The following is a 17,617-nucleotide window of genomic DNA, read 5'->3' on the forward strand; positions in this document are numbered from 1 at the left end:
CCTTGCCTGACACCAACACACGGTGTTTGTAATCCACTCCACGTTTCCCCCAACTGATATGAGGTTGTTCGAGCGTCTATATGAAGGGATAAAGAGTGAGGATCATCCGTTAATATCTTGATCTGGTACGTTTCCTGCAGAGAACATTATAAACCATGGCGGCATCTTGTATACAGAATCTGAACTAAGTATACACCTGAAACTTCGATTTGATAACAAAAAATTGCGCACGTTATCAAAACGTAACTAGGCTGTAAGCAATCACCTAAGCACTGCAAACGTAAGGTCAAAACACAACCTAATATATCAGCATCAAATACATCACCATCGAGTAATCATTTCATGTTTATTTCGCGTAGCCACTCTCAAATTTGGGTGTATACTTTCTCTCCCCTGCAGTTTAGCTATGCTTATAGTTGAGCAGATAAATGAGTGTGCATTTTACAATGGCATAAGATTTGCTCTTTCATCTAATTTAGATAATAAATCACAGGCTATATTTACTTAAGTCCTAAAATTGTCGGTCTGTCAGCTAATGTCTTGGGGATCAGTTGCTTGAATATTTGTTCGAATATCCTCTTTTGACACAGAAACTCACTCACTCACTCACTCATGCACTCCCTTTTTCGTGAAAAAGGCGTCTCGTTCGTTTATTGCTTCATGTCAAAGCTAGTTTGATGTCGTCAAATGTTGACACGTTCACTGTTCACAGGGTTTCCTGTTAGGCTTTTGCCATTAGCAACCCCAGAGTAGAGAAGTGACCTACATGACAGCAAGACACAGTGTCTGGGTAATGCAAGATTTACGGGAAGGGAAATCCAGGCCCAGAAGAGCTGCCTCACAGAGGTCATCGATGGGGGAATGGGAAGATACTTCCGGTTGTGAGACGCCGTCAGGTGGCGTGTTGCTGCAGCGTTGAGGGGGACCGCCAACACGCACGAGATCTTTCTCGCCAGATCGATACATTTTCACCTGGTTGCTAGTATTCCGTGTTGAAGACAAACAACCCACCTTTACTATCTACGCGTTAAGCATGTTTGTAGCATGTTTCATACCTGCACACATAACATACATACATGTATACAAATAATTGTGCCTTACCATATAAACTATATAAACATATAACTATACATGAAAATCTCTCTCTCTCTCTCTCTCTCTCTCTCTCTCTCTCTCTCTCTCTCTCTCTCTCTCTCTCTCTCTCTCTCTGTGTGTGTGTGTGTGTGTGTGTGTGTGTGTGTGTGTGTACACCTCTCTACACATATCATTTATTATTTATCTTGGTTCTTGGTACATGGGCCAGGTATGCATCTTTCCGACAATCATAATTGACGAAGGTTAAAGAAGTAAACATATAAATACATATATAAGCGGTTTGATTTTCGTTACAAAAACAAACTTACCTTTACACGCACAGATAGATTTGCTTCACTTGTTCTTTAAACAATACATAACCGGGGAGGGGGGTGGGGGGGGGGGGGGGGGGTGGGGGGGGGGGGGGGGGGGGGGGTGGTGGTTCGGGTAGCCTAGTGGTTAAAGCGTTCGCTCGTCACGCCGTAGAGACCCGGGTTCGATTCCCGACATGGGTACAATGTGTGAAGCCCATTTCTGGTGTCCCCCGCCGTGATATTGCTGGAATATTGCTAAAAGCGGCGTAAAACCTCACTCACTCACTCACTCATAACCGGGAGCTGACAGCCGCGTACACGTTACTCCACTGTAATTCGCGTTCATACTTCCTGTAAGTTTTGTAAAATAATGCTCTTTATATACAAGAAGATATAGGACATGGGTTACCCTGACTGGCGAATTTTTTTTTCAATATGGGCACGTGTGGCTGTCTGAGAAAGTGAAGAATAAGGTAGGTTTTTAAATTAATCTAAGCACAGGATAATAGATGTATATACTCATGTGGCGAAACAAGTTGATGTCGCTCATGAAACTGGACTTATTTGAATAATATTATTAAATATTCCCTTACTGTTGAAACATATTTAACATAAATTAATGTCACCAAATATAGGATAGCCTTAACACGCTTCAGGGTGGGTTCTCATAATCTAATGATTGAAAATGGTAGGCGGGCAAATTAGCAAAGTTAGCATTTGAAAACTCGTATTCTTCACTTTTGTATTAATGAAGATGAATAACAAGTTGTTTCGATGTGTCCTTATCACACTACTTTGAGACAACTACCTATCTGAATATTTGTGTTGAGTTTCAAGTTTACTACAATTTGTTCATTTGTTGCAAGATGAGCGTTCTAAAATTATTAATAATGTATCTAAATACTTATTTTATATGCTCAAAGGTAAAGATAATTGTAATTTCACATGTCCAAGAGGACATGTGTGTGTGTGATGTCTTTGGTTGGGGACAGGGGTGAAGTAACAATCTGTCCCTGCTTCATCCATGCACTTGATTTATTTAATTTGTTATTTTTTTGTTCTCTTAATTTGGTCTATATGGAATAAAACTACTACTCCTATAAGAGACTGCAAGCTGTTAAGTTTTATTCGACTGACATCTCTTGGATCAGCGCTGTGGGATACGATTGTAGTCATCCGACCAGCATTGTGTTCGATCGCTCGATACTCATTTGTATTTTGGACGACTTACATTAATCATATGAATCCGACATCAACTGCACATCGAACTTCCCGGTTGTAAGTGAGAGTACACTACGAATACGCAGGTCAAGTGACTCGCAGATTATCAGCTGTTCTTGTGCGCACCACTCTGAGGTAATCCCTCACTGAACGGTACACACCGGACTGTGACATGAAATCGATCATCATCTGATTAGATACGAATCTTCTATCTTTTGCCAGCGTTATAAAGAAAATGTATCTTACTGAAACGATCCGCTTTAATACAATTTATAATTAAGCACCCAGGTCACACGTCTCTTGTTAATGGTGATAAAAGGAAACATTTTTTCCTAGAATATATTTTTAATAGATCCCCGTGTTATGTGTTTTCTGAGGCTAAACAAACAATCGTAGTTTTCTCTCTGAACATATGAACAACTGTAAAACATATCATTCACTTTTGAAAGACAATTTTCTCTTAAAAACAAGCCATCATCTCAGTATTGACAATGTCTGTGGGATGCTACATTCCAAGTTATAGCGCGAGCAATCGCCATAAACAGGACTGTCCGAAAACGTATGACGCCCGAAAACATGTGATCCGACGATATCTGAAACCATTTTGTCAACATACGGCAAATATTGCTATAACATACACTTTCCACTACAGAGTTATGATTAATTGGGGTCATGTATTTATTCACAACATTTATTTGTAGCAGACTAACGAAATATGATATCATGTCTTCGTGATCCCGAGTGAGTGTGTGAGTGAGTGAGCGAGTGAGTTAAACGCCATTTTGAAAAGTGAGTGAGTGAGTATGATTTTACGCGGCTTTTAGTAATATTCCAGCAATATCACAGCGGGGGACACCAGAAATGGACTTCACACTTTGTACCCATGTCGAGAATAGAACCCGGGTCTTCGGAGTGACGAACAAACGCTTTAACCACTAGGCTACCCGGCCGCCCGTATTTTGAACAGTACTCCAGTCATGTCGTGTCAGCTTGATATGTACGTGATAGGAAAGCACAACCTGAAGCAATTAATTCACTTTTACCATTTTGATAACATCTACGAGCAAGAACGTTGCTTTTGACTTTTACATATCATTCCGGGACTTTTCTGACAAACAATAAATGATTGACCTGCCTTTACATGTGTTTTGGATATGTGACACCGGTGGAACACGATACCCTCCCCTTTTCCCGAACACCTGGGCCCACTTGCACAAAGCGATCTTAGCGCTACGACTATTGTAAGCCTATGTTAAAGTATGGGAGTTACGATCATCTTAGCGCTAAGATCGTTTTGTGCAAGTGGGCCCTTGTATCATCATTATTTGACAGTGATTCATAAAAACATGCTCATGAAATAATTGGACACGAACAATGGACTCTGGGTTTGGTTACAGTAAAGCAGCATCTATTACACTACTTCATCGGTACAAGCAGAGTGTGTGAATTTAGCTTAACCCAGCTCTGAACAGGGATATCACGGTTAGGGGTAGGGTGAAGTTGGGGGAGGGGGGCAAGTGATGCAGGTCTTAGACGTTTTCCACTTTGATGAACCCCAAGTGTGCGGGTATGGTACTAACACATCTGGGATTCGAACCACCGATCACAGACGGTTTCCAGCACGCAACAAAGAGAAATGCTCACTTTTGTTAAACTTGTCGTTATATGGCTGACTGGCTGCTTGACTCCTTGATCCGTGAGTTGCTTTCGATGACAGACACAAGAGTGAAGTGTTCGTCGTGGCATGTTGTGTATGAGTGAGTGAGTGAGTTGGGTTTAACGCCGCTTTTAACCGTATTCCAGTTATATCACGGCGTGTCAGCTTAATGTGGGAGGAAAGCCCGAAGTGATGCAGGTCTCAGACGTTTACCACTTCGGTGAAACCCACGAGCACGTGTATGGTGCTGACAAACCTAGAAACATAATCAGGGCGAACCGTGATTCGAACCCACAATCATAGGTTTCTGGCGTGCCCGAGGGACGCAACTCTGCACAGAGAATCGCAGTGCCCCTGTTTTGTATGAGCTAATATACTAAAACAATAAGTGTTGATGTAATCATGGCAACAAGGTTTAAACAATAAAATTACATCACTGATTCAGACAAATTCGGTCCATTTACCTTTTGTTTTTTCCTTAATATTTTCAGATATTTTCAAGATGCTATGTTAAAATTCCAATACACTGTAAGTTGAAAAACAAATGGTTGCCCCCTAACCAGATAAAAGGACAAAAACCTTTACTCTTGCAGGCCCCCTTGTTGACATTTTAAATCATTATCTTGACATTTAAAATTTGTACATAACAAAATACCGTCTTGAAATGTTCTGATCCACGTCCACATATAACGACGTACGGCTGTATATTTTAATTTCAGTTGATGTAATCTTGCATTGACATCTGCATGTGCTTGGTTATTACGAATAATATAAACATCAATGTATACATTGTTCGGGAATGTTGTCAGCGGAAATCCATGCTCTCTCGTTCCAATGTACTAATGTGGCAGACTATAATCGATTTCTAGTGTTTCTAAATGTATGTCATCAGAGCACGACATTATATTTTGTGTCAAAAAACATTTGACAGGAAATTGATAAGTGACGACTGTGTGACACACCGCAGGTTGAATGTTATCAGGAGACAGTAATTAGATTATGTTACGTCAGAAAATGAACTGACAAACTTGTTGTGCACATCGATCGTGATATATTACAGTCGACGTTTATATCAGATCATTTTCATTTTCAAAATTGGCAGTTTGAAAAGTCAACATTCAAATTGAATAATGAGTGAGAGAGTGATTTTGGTATAGCCCTGTTGTGGACAATATTTCAGTTATATCACGGTTATATGACGGCCTGTCAGCTTAATGTAGGAGTGAGTGAGTTGGGTTTAACGCCGCTTTTAACAGGATTCTAGTTATATGACGGTATGTCAGCTTGATGTGGGAGGAAAGCCCGAAGTGATGCAGGTCTCCGACGATTACCACTTCGGTGAAACCCACGAGCACGGGTATGGTGCTGACAAACATATACATAATCAGGTAGAATCTGGAATTCGAATCTACGATCAAGGGTGTCTGGCACGCCAAAGGGAGGCAACTCTGCACATCGAACTGTGGCGCCTAAGACGACTTGGCACCAATGACCCCTCAAATTAAAGAAGATAGAATAAGGGTTGTTATCTCGTGTTAAAACGGTACCTTCCACCTGTACATCTAATAGAACTAGAAACACCGTCATGCTTTGTCTGACGCTACAGACGGGACCATGAAGATCCGAGGTAGAATAGGTCTCCAGCAACCCATGCTTTCCGTAATAGGCGATTATGCTTGTCGTAAGAGACGACTAACGGGAACGGGTGGTCAGGCTGGCTGACTTGGTTGATACATGTCATCGTATCCCAATTGCGTAGATCCATGCTCATGATGTCAATCACTGGGTTGTCCGCCGTCATATAGCTGGAATATTGCTGAGTGCAGCGTTAAACAACAAACGAACGAACCAAAGCTAACAGACAGCATGTACACCAGAATGTACACCACAGGCAACTCTTCACACTTACACCCGTGAAGATCCGGGGTAGAATAGGTCTTCAGCAACCCATACCTGCCGTAAAAGGCGACTATGCTTGTCGTAAAAGGCGACTAATGGGATCGGGTGGTCAGGCTCGCTGACTTGGTTGATACATGTCATCGATCCCAATTGCGTAGATCGATGTTCATGATATTAATCACTGGATTGTCTGGTCCAGACTCGATTATTTACAGACCGCCATCATGTAGCTGGAATAAACAACAAACAAACCAACCAACTTCATACTTACGTCATGGGCGTAGCTCGGGAACATTAAAATGAGAGCAATCTTATTGCAGTACTTGATTTCTTTAACACTCACAGGTGGGTTCGAATCCCGGTTCGCCCCGATTATGTTTCTAGGTTTGTCAGCACCATACACGTGCCCGTGGGTTTCACCGAAGTGGTAAACGTCTGAGACCTGCATCACTTCGGGCTTTCCTCCCACATTAAGCTGACACGCCACAATATAACTGGAATACTGTTAAAAGCGGCGTTAAACCCAACTCACTCACTCACTCACAGCGCTCATCCAACACAAGCAGGCCAGTGCCACATATCGATATCACAAAATATGCTTACCACGGTGTACATAACACATTTTAAGTATAAAACAGTTTGATTATTGTGATCAAACACAGATATCCTCATACAACATAAAACATAAAAAAACCAAGAGAATTATGACTCTAGATCGTCAATCAGACAGATTTCATAGATAAAGGGCAAAATAGCTGTGACAATTATATGAATGGACCATTGAAAAACAGTTGTGACACCAGGTGTTCGCTAAAGGATATAGGAAATGTAACAAGAAAACAACATCGAAAAAACTCATCAACGACAATTTTGACACTGGTAGGCAGGTCATCCTGTAAATTTACAAAATATCATGTAACTATAACAACGACTGAAATGAAGAACACACTAAAATACTGTTGTAAAATTATCTATTTTATGTTATTTTTGTAACGATTTAAGGTGTAAGCACTTGCTTTTTGTGCTATGTCAATGCACGTGACAAAACAGTTAAAAGACGATCATCACAAATTTTATTTTCGTTGCGACTAATACTATTTTGAATATTTGAAACAAAAATGTGTAAACGGTTTAAAAAAACAATGACCTACCATTCCTTTACGTGAAATTACATGGGAACTGTCAATATTGACGCAATTACTGGACTGGCTCCTAGATACATGGCCGCTGGTTTAATCAAGCCGTACTATCATCAGGCAGGGGTCGTGTATTATTAAACAGCACCCCGGTCGCCCGGAGATACCAGACGCCCATCAGAAGGCACACCGACCAGTGCAGGCAGGGGAGGCAGGTGTTTGTTTATAGCGATGGAGATGTTACACAATGTGGACTTGAAAAATAGAAACATGTTCTTAGCTGGTGAATAACTGGCTTATCACACCTACAGGTAAGTGTAGTTATATGGTAAAGTCTTTCTTTTAAATATGTGTGTGTGCGTGTGCGTGTGCGTGAGAGAGAGAGCGGGGAGAGCGAGAGAGAGAGAGAGAGAGAGAGAGAGAGAGAGAGAGAGAGAGAGAGAGAGAGAGAGAGAGAGAGCGGGGAAGAGAGGAATATGGGGGTGAGAGAGGAGGAGGGAGAGGGGGGAAGAGAGGAATATGGGGGTGAGAGAGGAGGAGGGGTGGGGGGGGGAGGAGAGGAATTTGAGGGGTGAGAGAGGAGGAGGGGTGGGGTGGGGGGGAAGAGAGGAATATGGGGGTGAGAGAGGAGGAGGGAGAGGGAGTTAGTTTTGAATTAACCAGTATCAATATGACACTTTTAATCATGAGTAAATTTGATTTCGAAAATGGGTAGGGTAGGATGGGCGGCTAGGGCAGAAAAACGACATTACTTATTTGTTTCTATTTGTTTATTAAGTTCATCACCCAGCATGTACTAGATTATCAGTATTACTCCCTGCTCACAAACATGTGTTGATTATGTCAATCGTAACGATAAATACACGTGTTCGCCTCCTTCATCCATGTAGCCAGCACGCATATGAACGTTGATCTTTGTCATAAAAAAAAAAAAATTTCTCTGCTAACTTGAACCTTATATGTGTATCATCTTACAGTTGATAAGTACCCAACAGCACAGAGAATATGTCTCAATGTCACGTAGTACATGTTACAATATCTAGACCTAAGCTGGAAGTGTGTTGGCACTAGGCCATGGGACACTACGCTGAGCAGACAGGCTAATAAACCTCTGTATTCCGGAGACTTGACCCAAGCCACCAAGTTTTACTGTTAGGCCAGCATCGACCCGTTGCCTACCACGCTACAAGCGGAAACGACTTCCCACCCTAACAGTCACAGAGGTGGTGATATTCCTGGCCATAAAATCGACAATTTCCCCTTCTATAAAGTTAGTTTAGCAAATCATCCAGAGAATAAAATTAAAAAATTCATAAGCAAAATATATTGTTTTTGTATTCAGGAACTCGTCTTAAACCCTGTATAGGTCGCGGGCCTATATACATTCATAACGCGTGCGTATTATGTATGCTGTAATCTCCCACACTGACTCACAAAAGAAATAATCATGGGTAGCAGATTGCCAGGATTATCCTACAGAAATACGGGATCCTATTCCCCAACTGTTTGTTACATTTACTCTGGGTGGAGATGGGATCAGATTAGCTTGACGACGGTTAATGGAGCATGGCTTGCTGGAAGGAGGTAGGTGGCAGCACGGACCTTTCATATCTCCTAGGTAGTGTGTACATCATGATATACACTAGTATACGTTTGAGATAATACACCCCCCACCTCTCTGTGAGGACTGGGTTCTGGGAGACGAGCGAGAGGTGTACTGAGGTTTGCACATCAATATTGTTATTTACCTCGTTACAGTGGTTTGCTGCTGTGCGTTACGTGGTTGCCGTGTGGCCGGCTGTAGGTTGTAGTGACTTCACGCAGGTAACATTCGTGTCAGGCTTAACGCCCGCCAGTATTGAAGTAGGGGTACCTATACGTTGTGGGTGTCTGATTGGAACTCACGCAGTGATTTTTCTTTTCAGGTGTCTTTGGAAGCAGATATGGAAGGACGTTGTCTCAGTGGATTATCCTAAGTTTATTCCCCTGCTAGTCTGATCTGCAGAATGGAATATGACTGTAGACTATAACACCAGCTGAAACTGTAGGTTTGTACTTCTGAAGAACATTTGTATTGATTAATACTATTCAGGATACAACTGTCGGCAATTAATCTGAAGGAACGAGAGCTACGCAGATGATTTGTTAATCAATGGTGGAACTGTTGGTATTTCAATGCAGGTCACGAAAAGAGATTTCAGTATTATGCATAACAGTTTGAGGATCGCGAAGAGTTCAGCCAGAGGAGTGACCTATAGGAGAGTGATTTAAGTATAGGCAGTCTCCATGGTGATTGCTATAGTGGCGCTGCAGACTTTGTTGCCACTGACACCCACATTGGGACTAGGAGTCATACTTTGAGAAAACCACGCAGGAATGAAATGAAATTCTGATTAGGTGTGTTTTCTGGATTTATCGCAGATAGACACTGTTACTCTACACACCTAATCATAATTATACATGATTATACATACTAGATTACATGTCTCCTTTAGGATAGAATACAACGCAGACAACTACGCATTTTGTGAACTGGGTCCATTGACTGCAGTGGTGAGCGCCAGAGCCTTGTGAGAAAGCAACCGGGATTCCTAGTTAGCTAACGTGTGAAAATCTCGTCGACGATGTCGCTGCTACTGTTAAAGACGAAGAATCTGTCATGGCAGGACCACACGATGAACGTGGAGGTGATGCTGTCGCCCAACCACTCGCAGCTGCTGTTCAACAAGCACAAGACGCTGGGCACCCAGTACATCAAGGAGGTTGACCTGTACCAGAAGCAGATCAGCACGCTCGTCAAGGACATCACCGTCGAGAAGAGGCTGATGGCGAGGTAGGCTGGCTTCATCTCCTGGCTCACTTTGAGGTCCTCGGGGAAGATAAAGGCGTGGTGCACAGGGTTGTCCACACACGCCACTTTCGTGTAATGTAGCATGTCCTCTCCCCTGTGTAATGTTGCATTTTCGCCTCCACTGTGTAATAGAACATTTTTCTCCCCACGTGTCATACATAGAGGACATTATATGAGTGTTCATGTCATACTATGTTTTCGACACGAGTGACTAAATTCCAGGCACCAGTGTATGACATGAACACGAATATATAGAGGATATTTCATGTGTCGAATGAATCATCATGTTTCTCTCATGGTGTGATGGGGGAAATGAGATATTTTCACGAGTAAAATACCTCCTTTTCCCCCAAACACGAGATGAGTGAATATTTAATATCGTATTTATCATATACGTTTTGTGTAGTTGTCTACCATAAAACTAAATTATTCCATTACAAATGTAAAACCTTGAAACGTAAATTCTCCCTACCTAACACACAGGGACGGTTCATCGCCCCTTGTATTTGCGACTTAAAAGGTAGTTTCGTGTTTCCAAATCTTAAAAAATATAAACAAAAGTAAAACTCACGAAAAGTCTTTATCATGCAGTTCAATATGATTATATACAAAATCAACTTTAACAAAAAATATTCTTGATAACTAGGAGACCGCTGTTGAAAGCAAAAGAATACATGCTGGTCAAGTTACAAAAATGGCGCTTGCCAAACGAACAATCTCGATTGACGAGTTGAACGAGAAATTTACAGTTTCTGTGGAAACATTTTCGAGAGAATAACAAACGTCAAGAAGTGACATTAACTCCATTAACAACTGTCTATCATTATTTTGCCTTATCAATGTTCACCTAACGTTAAAAACGTCAACAGTTTGTGTACGGGCTAGTCACTTACGACAAAGGGAGACAATTTGAGGATTTAAGGGGGTGGCTGGGGGTCGGGTGGGGTGGTAACTCTCGTATGACAATAGTTCTGTCAAACTGTTCTGTTCACTGCAGTGAAGTATCAAGTGTTATGTTCACTACAATGAAAATATCACTTTTATCACTTTAAATTCAGTCTTTCAAACTGAAGTATATAATAAAACATTTTTCTCTCCCACATGGGATATAGCATATTCCTCTCCTTGCGTGATATAGTATTTTCCTCACCTTGTGTAAGATAGCATTATCTTCTTCTCGTGTAATATAGCACTTTCCTCTAGCCTTGTTACAGGCAACCCTAACCCCCACCCACCATCAACATTGGAGTATACTTTAGATGTATATAGTTTTTCCTCTCCGCCATGTGATATAGCATTTTCCATTTGACATGTAATATAGCATTTTCCATTTAGTGTGTAATATATCGTCCCGCCCCCCCCCCCCCCCCCCTCCCCATCCCCCTCCCCAAATTATCATATATTCCTATACCCAAATAATACAGCATGTCCCCCTCTTACGGATTACAGAGTCTTTTCCTTTACACCCCCCCCCCCCCCCCCCCCAACACTCCACACACCCTTTGTTATACAGCACCTGCCTAGCACGTCACTCCCTCCCTACATCTACCCCTCCCCGTATGTAACAGTGCACCTCCTTGCCCCCAGGTACCACACCCGGCTGGTGTCCCGGCAGAAGGAGCTGATTGTACAGAGGTCCCACTCCGCCCAGGAGATGAGGCGGCTTCAGCAGCTGGACATGAAGGACAGAAGCAGGTAGGGTTGATCTGTAGACGGGTGGACTTGGTGGATCTGTAGACGGGTGGACTGGGTGGATCTGTAGACGGGTGGACTGGGTGGATCTGTAAAGGATGGATTGGGTGGGTGTTCAGGAGGGGAGGCTGGGTGGATGTTAAGAAGGAGGATAAACTGGATGGATGGTTTAGAAGGGTGGACTGGGTCAATCTGTAAAGGGTGGATTGGGTGGACATACAGGAGGGCAGGCTGGTGGGTGTATGGAAGGAAGATGAACTTGGTCAATCTGTAAAGGGTGGATTGGTTGGACATACAGGAGGGTAGGCTGGGTGGGTGTATAAAAGGTCTATGAACTGGGTGGATCTGTAAAGGGTGGATTGGTTGGACATACAGGAGGGTAGGCTGGTGGGTGTATGGAAGGAGGATGAACTGGGTGGATCTGTAAAGGGTGAACTGGGTGGACATACAGGAGGGTAGGCTGGTGGGTGTATGGAAGGAGGATGAACTGGGTGGATCTGTAAAGGGTGAACTGGGTGGACATACAGGAGGGTAGGCTGGTGGGTGTATGGAAGGAGGATGAACTGGGTGCATCTGTAAAGGGTGAACTGGGTGGACATACAGGAGGGTAGGCTGGGTGGGTGTATAAAAGGTCTATGAACTGGGTGGATCTGTAAAGGGTGGATTGGTTGGACATACAGGAGGGTAGGCTGGTGGGTGTATGGAAGGAGGATGAACTGGGTGGATCTGTAAAGGGTGGATTGGGTGGACATACAGGAGGGTAGGCTGGGTGGGAGTATGGAAGGAGGATGAACTGGGTGCATCTGTAAAGGGTGGACTGAAATGGTGAACTGGGTAGGTCTGTACAAAGGTGGATGGGGTGGATTATTAGAAAGGTGAATAGAATATGGTGGATCTGTATAGAAGGATGGACTGGGTAGGTCTGGAGAAAAGGTGGATGGGTGAAACTGTGTACGGGTGGAATGTGTGTGTTTCTGGGAGGATGAGCTGGGTTGGCTTGTAGAAGGTTGAGGTGCTTGGTGTTGTGCAGCAGGGTGGACGGTGGATATGCAGGATTAGTGGATGGGTTCAGCTGGGGAAGAATGGATTGATGGTTGTGGGATACTACGGCTGAAAACGCAATGTTAACCAAACGCAAACAGGGCACGGTGTATGATGCATGAAGTTGTGTGAGTGGCTTTGTCCAGGAATTGGGATTAAAGATGGTGGACATGGTATGGATAGAACAGGCTTGTAGACGTCAGTCAGGCAAATGTTAGAGCATGTCAGAGTGATGGTATATATAGGTATACAAATACAAAGTGCAAATAAACGTATGTGTCATTTCATTATGTTTGCATTTCCGATTATATTCCCGTGTCCTATATGTTCATGTCCAACATTCCGGTGTGCTGTATCCCCATATTCCCATGTCCTATATTCCCATGTCCTATATTCCCATGTCCAACATTCCGGTGTGCTGTATCCCCATGTCCTATATCCCCATGTCCTATATTCCCATGTCCTCATATTCCCATGTCCTATATTCCCATGTCCTCATATTCCCATGTCCTCATATTCCCTATCTGCTCTCGACAGGTCAGCCCCAGTGGGGTCATCCCGCGGCTCGAGTCCACCACGCCCACTGGGCAGGAAATCCCGTGGTGTCTTCCTGACTGAGATAGAGGAAGACAAGATGTCCAAGCTGCCAGCTCTGCCCTCCAAGAGGAAAAAGATACAGACGATCGTTGTTTTACCCAAAACTCTCGAAAAACCAAAACCAAAACCAAAACCGCCTAACCTAGGTCCCAAGAGGTTTGTGACATTCGGGGAGCGTCCGCCTTCTGACTCCGAGTCAGAAGAGTCAGAGGAGGAGGAGGCACCCGAGACCGCTTACCCCTTGGAGGAGAAGATCAAGAACTTCCTGGACGAAGTGAAATCATTTAACGAGAAGCCTGTTCCCAAAAGACAATTGCAAGGATCTGCCGAGCTGTTCAGATATCTGAAGGAGAACGAGAGCGCGCCTACAAGCCCTGTGGGCAAGAGGTACAACACGTTGACGCTGGACAGACAGAGACTCGAAACAGCCTTTGACTCCTTCTGTAAGAGCAAGTCCCGGGAGGACTTGGTGAAAATGATGCGTTTGGCAGCTAAGATGAAGGCGAACGTGGCCCAGGCTAGAAACACTCCCATGGTTCCAACGATGTCTGCTATGAAGTCTTCCCGCGCCTTCCTCTCAATGAAGGCCAATGCCGCTTCTCCTTCCAGCATAACCAGTCCCACGTAGAACAATATGTGATCACTACCTTCAGTCAATGATCTTCATAATTTTTCGAAGCAGAGAGTGTTATATAGCGAGCTTGTGCCTAAAGATTATTTTTGTGCATCATCAAAGAAGATTTTGAAAGGTAACGACGTTAGACATCGTTGCAGAAACAGATGCGCGCTGTTTCTGGGGGCAGAGGCCTCGAATAGGTGACACCAGTCAGTGTTATAGTTACACACTGTTTCTACAAGACATGACAATACTCATATTTCTGATTTGCACAAACGTTATGAATAATGAAAACTTGGATTTTGTAAAAGAATTGCCACCCTAACCCAAACATAAAACTGATCTTGAGTTGATACCATGATTCATCCTTAAGGATATGACCTTTTCGCATGACCACGGGACTGTTCATGTCTGCCCTTTCAAGAAAAAGACAACGTGTCATAGCACGAGGCTGCAGATCCCCCGTGTAGAGTTCTGTCCCTTAAATGTGCTAGGACCCGAATGCTCTGGATTCACCTTGGATTATGTTCTGATTAAGATCTTTGGCTGGTCAGCACTAAACCTGTGGGTTTCCCCAAGGTGGTAACTGTCGGAGGCGTGCTTCACTTCGAGATGTGCTCCCTCTTGCTGAAGCTGAAATATTGTTAAAAGCGGAGATAAGCCCTCACTCACTCACTCACTTACTCAATCTATCTATCACAGACTATAGACCCGTCATGATTTCATGTACTAAATGTACATTTCCAGACCGACGGGGTCCGGATCGATGAACTAACAGATCATGTTTATGGCGTTCATGATGTTGCCTTTCAAAACACAAGAGGAGTTTGGGTTTGGTTCTACAGAGTTTGCAGGTTTATTCTATAGAGCCAGCGTCCCTTGTTCTTGTTTTACTTTTACGCGTTCTACAGACGCTGGAGCTCACGTGCTGAGTGCCTTCAATCTGCGACAAGTAATATTGTCTTTCGTATGAACATCAAATTGCACTTGGTACTTTCTTATCCGGAAAACATGCTGTCTGGGTACACATGTTTCCTTGGGAGTAGGGGCGGTCGGGTAGCCTAGTGGTTAAAGCGTTCGCTCGTCACGCCGAGGACCCGGGTTCGATTCCCGACATGGGTACAATGTTTGAAGCCCATTTCTGGTGTCCCCCGCCGCGATATTGCTGGAATATTGCTAAAAGCGGCGTAAAACCAACTCACTCACTCACTCACTCCTCGGGAGTAACGGTACTTATCCTAGAGTCATGCTGTTATTTTAGCAAAACTGGATTGCTTGTCTTGAATGTAACAAGTGTTTCGTCACCTTGGTTTTTATTAGAAAATGGTGTAGATGATTTGACTCGCCTGTGGTGTTTCGGGTATACTGACAGTTGTGAGCGATTGCAGTGGCTAATATGCTTTACAAGAGACGCACTATTTCTGATTCCAAGGACATCTTGTACATGGAAATGAACGCAAGAAACTGGATGTACAGAAGAAAAATATCTCTGCTCTCAAGATCCGATTTTTCCATTTCGTATTTTTGTATCAACCGTAGATAATTCTTCTCGAGTGACTCGTAAATGTAATGACATCAGGGAAGGTGTTCATTTTATATGTCTTATCGGAGAAGAATTATTAACGTGAACGTGAAGTCTCATACCCTGTGACTCTGTGTACTGAAGATTGTGATGCTGGGTCGGCCTTCGTGATCCTTCAGCTGCAACTCGCCAACAAGGTCTCTGCTTTTCGAATTTGCTTTTGCAATGAGAGAGAATTACCAAACCATGACTGTGATGTTGTAAATATACAATGCATTTATTGATTAAAATTTGAATTGGAATTGTTAGTGTGTTTCTTGTCGCAATTTTCATATGACACAGTCGGCCCAGATTCTACACATATTGCTATCTGCTGTACAACGCTGCACTAAGCTATGTGACCACCCCGTATGCACGTACTCCTGGGTTTGAGTCCAAGAACGGAAGTGTTCGCTTCCCAGGGCGAAGATTGTTATTTTGTTCAATGAATCGGGTAACAAATCAAGTATCATACATCAAGTTTCAAACCATAGTGTTCTGTTTACACCTCAAAATGAGCAAGTAGTGAAGTTAGGATTGATAAAGTCTGCACGACGTCCTCGTTTGATTACACATATCATGAAATTAAAAAAAATAAAATCAAAATTGTCTTGACAGATTGATAAGCTCTTCCTTATTCTATAGACAAAAGCTTTGTAAATATGTAGTCATGGAACTTCGTCGTTAAGTAGAAATTGAGTTTATTAAATTTATGAAGCGTGGAAATCTAAGTGCCCGCTTTCAAGAACAGGCGCCTCGAGCAGCTTGCAAGTATCGTTGGTGTCCACCTTAACGTGGTTGAGTCATATTTGTTATCCGCTTGAAATTGTTGTGGGTTTGACCCTCAGGAATCTTTTATGAATATAAAAGAACTGATGATCCACGAGCAAGGGATAAGACGCTGGGTACAGTGATAGATGGGGGATATCTGTTTAAACTTCACTTCATTTCGCCATGATGAACCGTTCACATTAAAACACCCTGAATGTCGCGAAAGTTGTCGGGTGCATCACGTTCATAGTGAAACGGTCTGTCTGCAATCGTACATGGCAAGTGGATCATACAGCTCGATGTTTTAATGTCTGTAGTAGACCTCAATTCAGACATCACTGATGACAGACACATCATTGCTATCACTGTGTCACAATAGCGGAAGAGCATGTCAAGAAACATATCATTGATGGGGTCCTGTTATCGCACATAGCAAGTGGGTGATACAGCTCGATTATTTAAGTTTTGTTTTGTTCGTGTATGTTGTTTACCGCCGCACTCAGCAATATTCCAGCTATATGACGGCGGTCTGTAAATAATCCAGTCTGGACCAGACAATCCAGTGATTGACATCATGAGCATCGATCCACGCAATTAGGATGACATGCATCAACCAAGTCAGCGAGCCTGACCACCTGATCCCGTTAGTCGCCTCTTACGACAAGCAGTCGCCTTCTACGGCAAGCATGGGTTGCTGAAGACCTATTCTACTCTGGATCTCCAAGGGTGCCCTAGACCACTACGTGTCTACATCTCATATACAGTGATACACCACAATTATCTATTTTCTTGTATGAGTTTTATGATCTTACTCTGAAAACCCTAGGGTAACTGGGGTAGACTGAAAGTAGATCTATTACAAAGTGTTATTTCACACGGGTGAAATATATCCATTTTATAGTTGGAGATAACTGTAGATATGCATCACTGTAGACACATGATAAATAGAGGTTATCACGCGAGTGTTTGGGGATGGTAAATATCCTGCATTAGGAATAAACATTGTATTTAGCGAGCCTTGGCGAACTAAATACATAGTGTTAAATATCCTAATACAGGATATTTACCATCCCTAAACACACAAGCGTGATAACCTCTTTATCATATAATGTCATTCTTCAAGTCTGTGCTTGAAAATCGCTTCCCCTCACTCACAAACATTACCTAAACATTGCGAGTTTTCCTGG

At 43.0% G+C, this 17,617-nt stretch overlaps 1 protein-coding gene across 1 annotated transcript; it reads left to right on the forward strand.

The window, feature by feature from the left end:
* Positions 1–9,925: 9,925 nt before the first annotated feature.
* LOC139459317 (uncharacterized) lies at positions 9,926–14,110 on the forward strand. Its single transcript, XM_071240772.1, has 3 exons — positions 9,926–10,134; positions 11,740–11,847; positions 13,423–14,110. Exons 1-3 carry the CDS (start codon positions 9,926–9,928, stop codon positions 14,108–14,110), a joined length of 1,005 nt encoding a protein of 334 aa, XP_071096873.1.
* Positions 14,111–17,617: the final 3,507 nt, after the last annotated feature.

Source organism: Haliotis cracherodii, unplaced genomic scaffold (assembly GCF_022045235.1).
Source record: "Haliotis cracherodii isolate W230 unplaced genomic scaffold, xgHalCrac1.p SCAF_13, whole genome shotgun sequence".
Lineage (NCBI taxonomy): Eukaryota > Metazoa > Mollusca > Gastropoda > Lepetellida > Haliotidae > Haliotis > Haliotis cracherodii.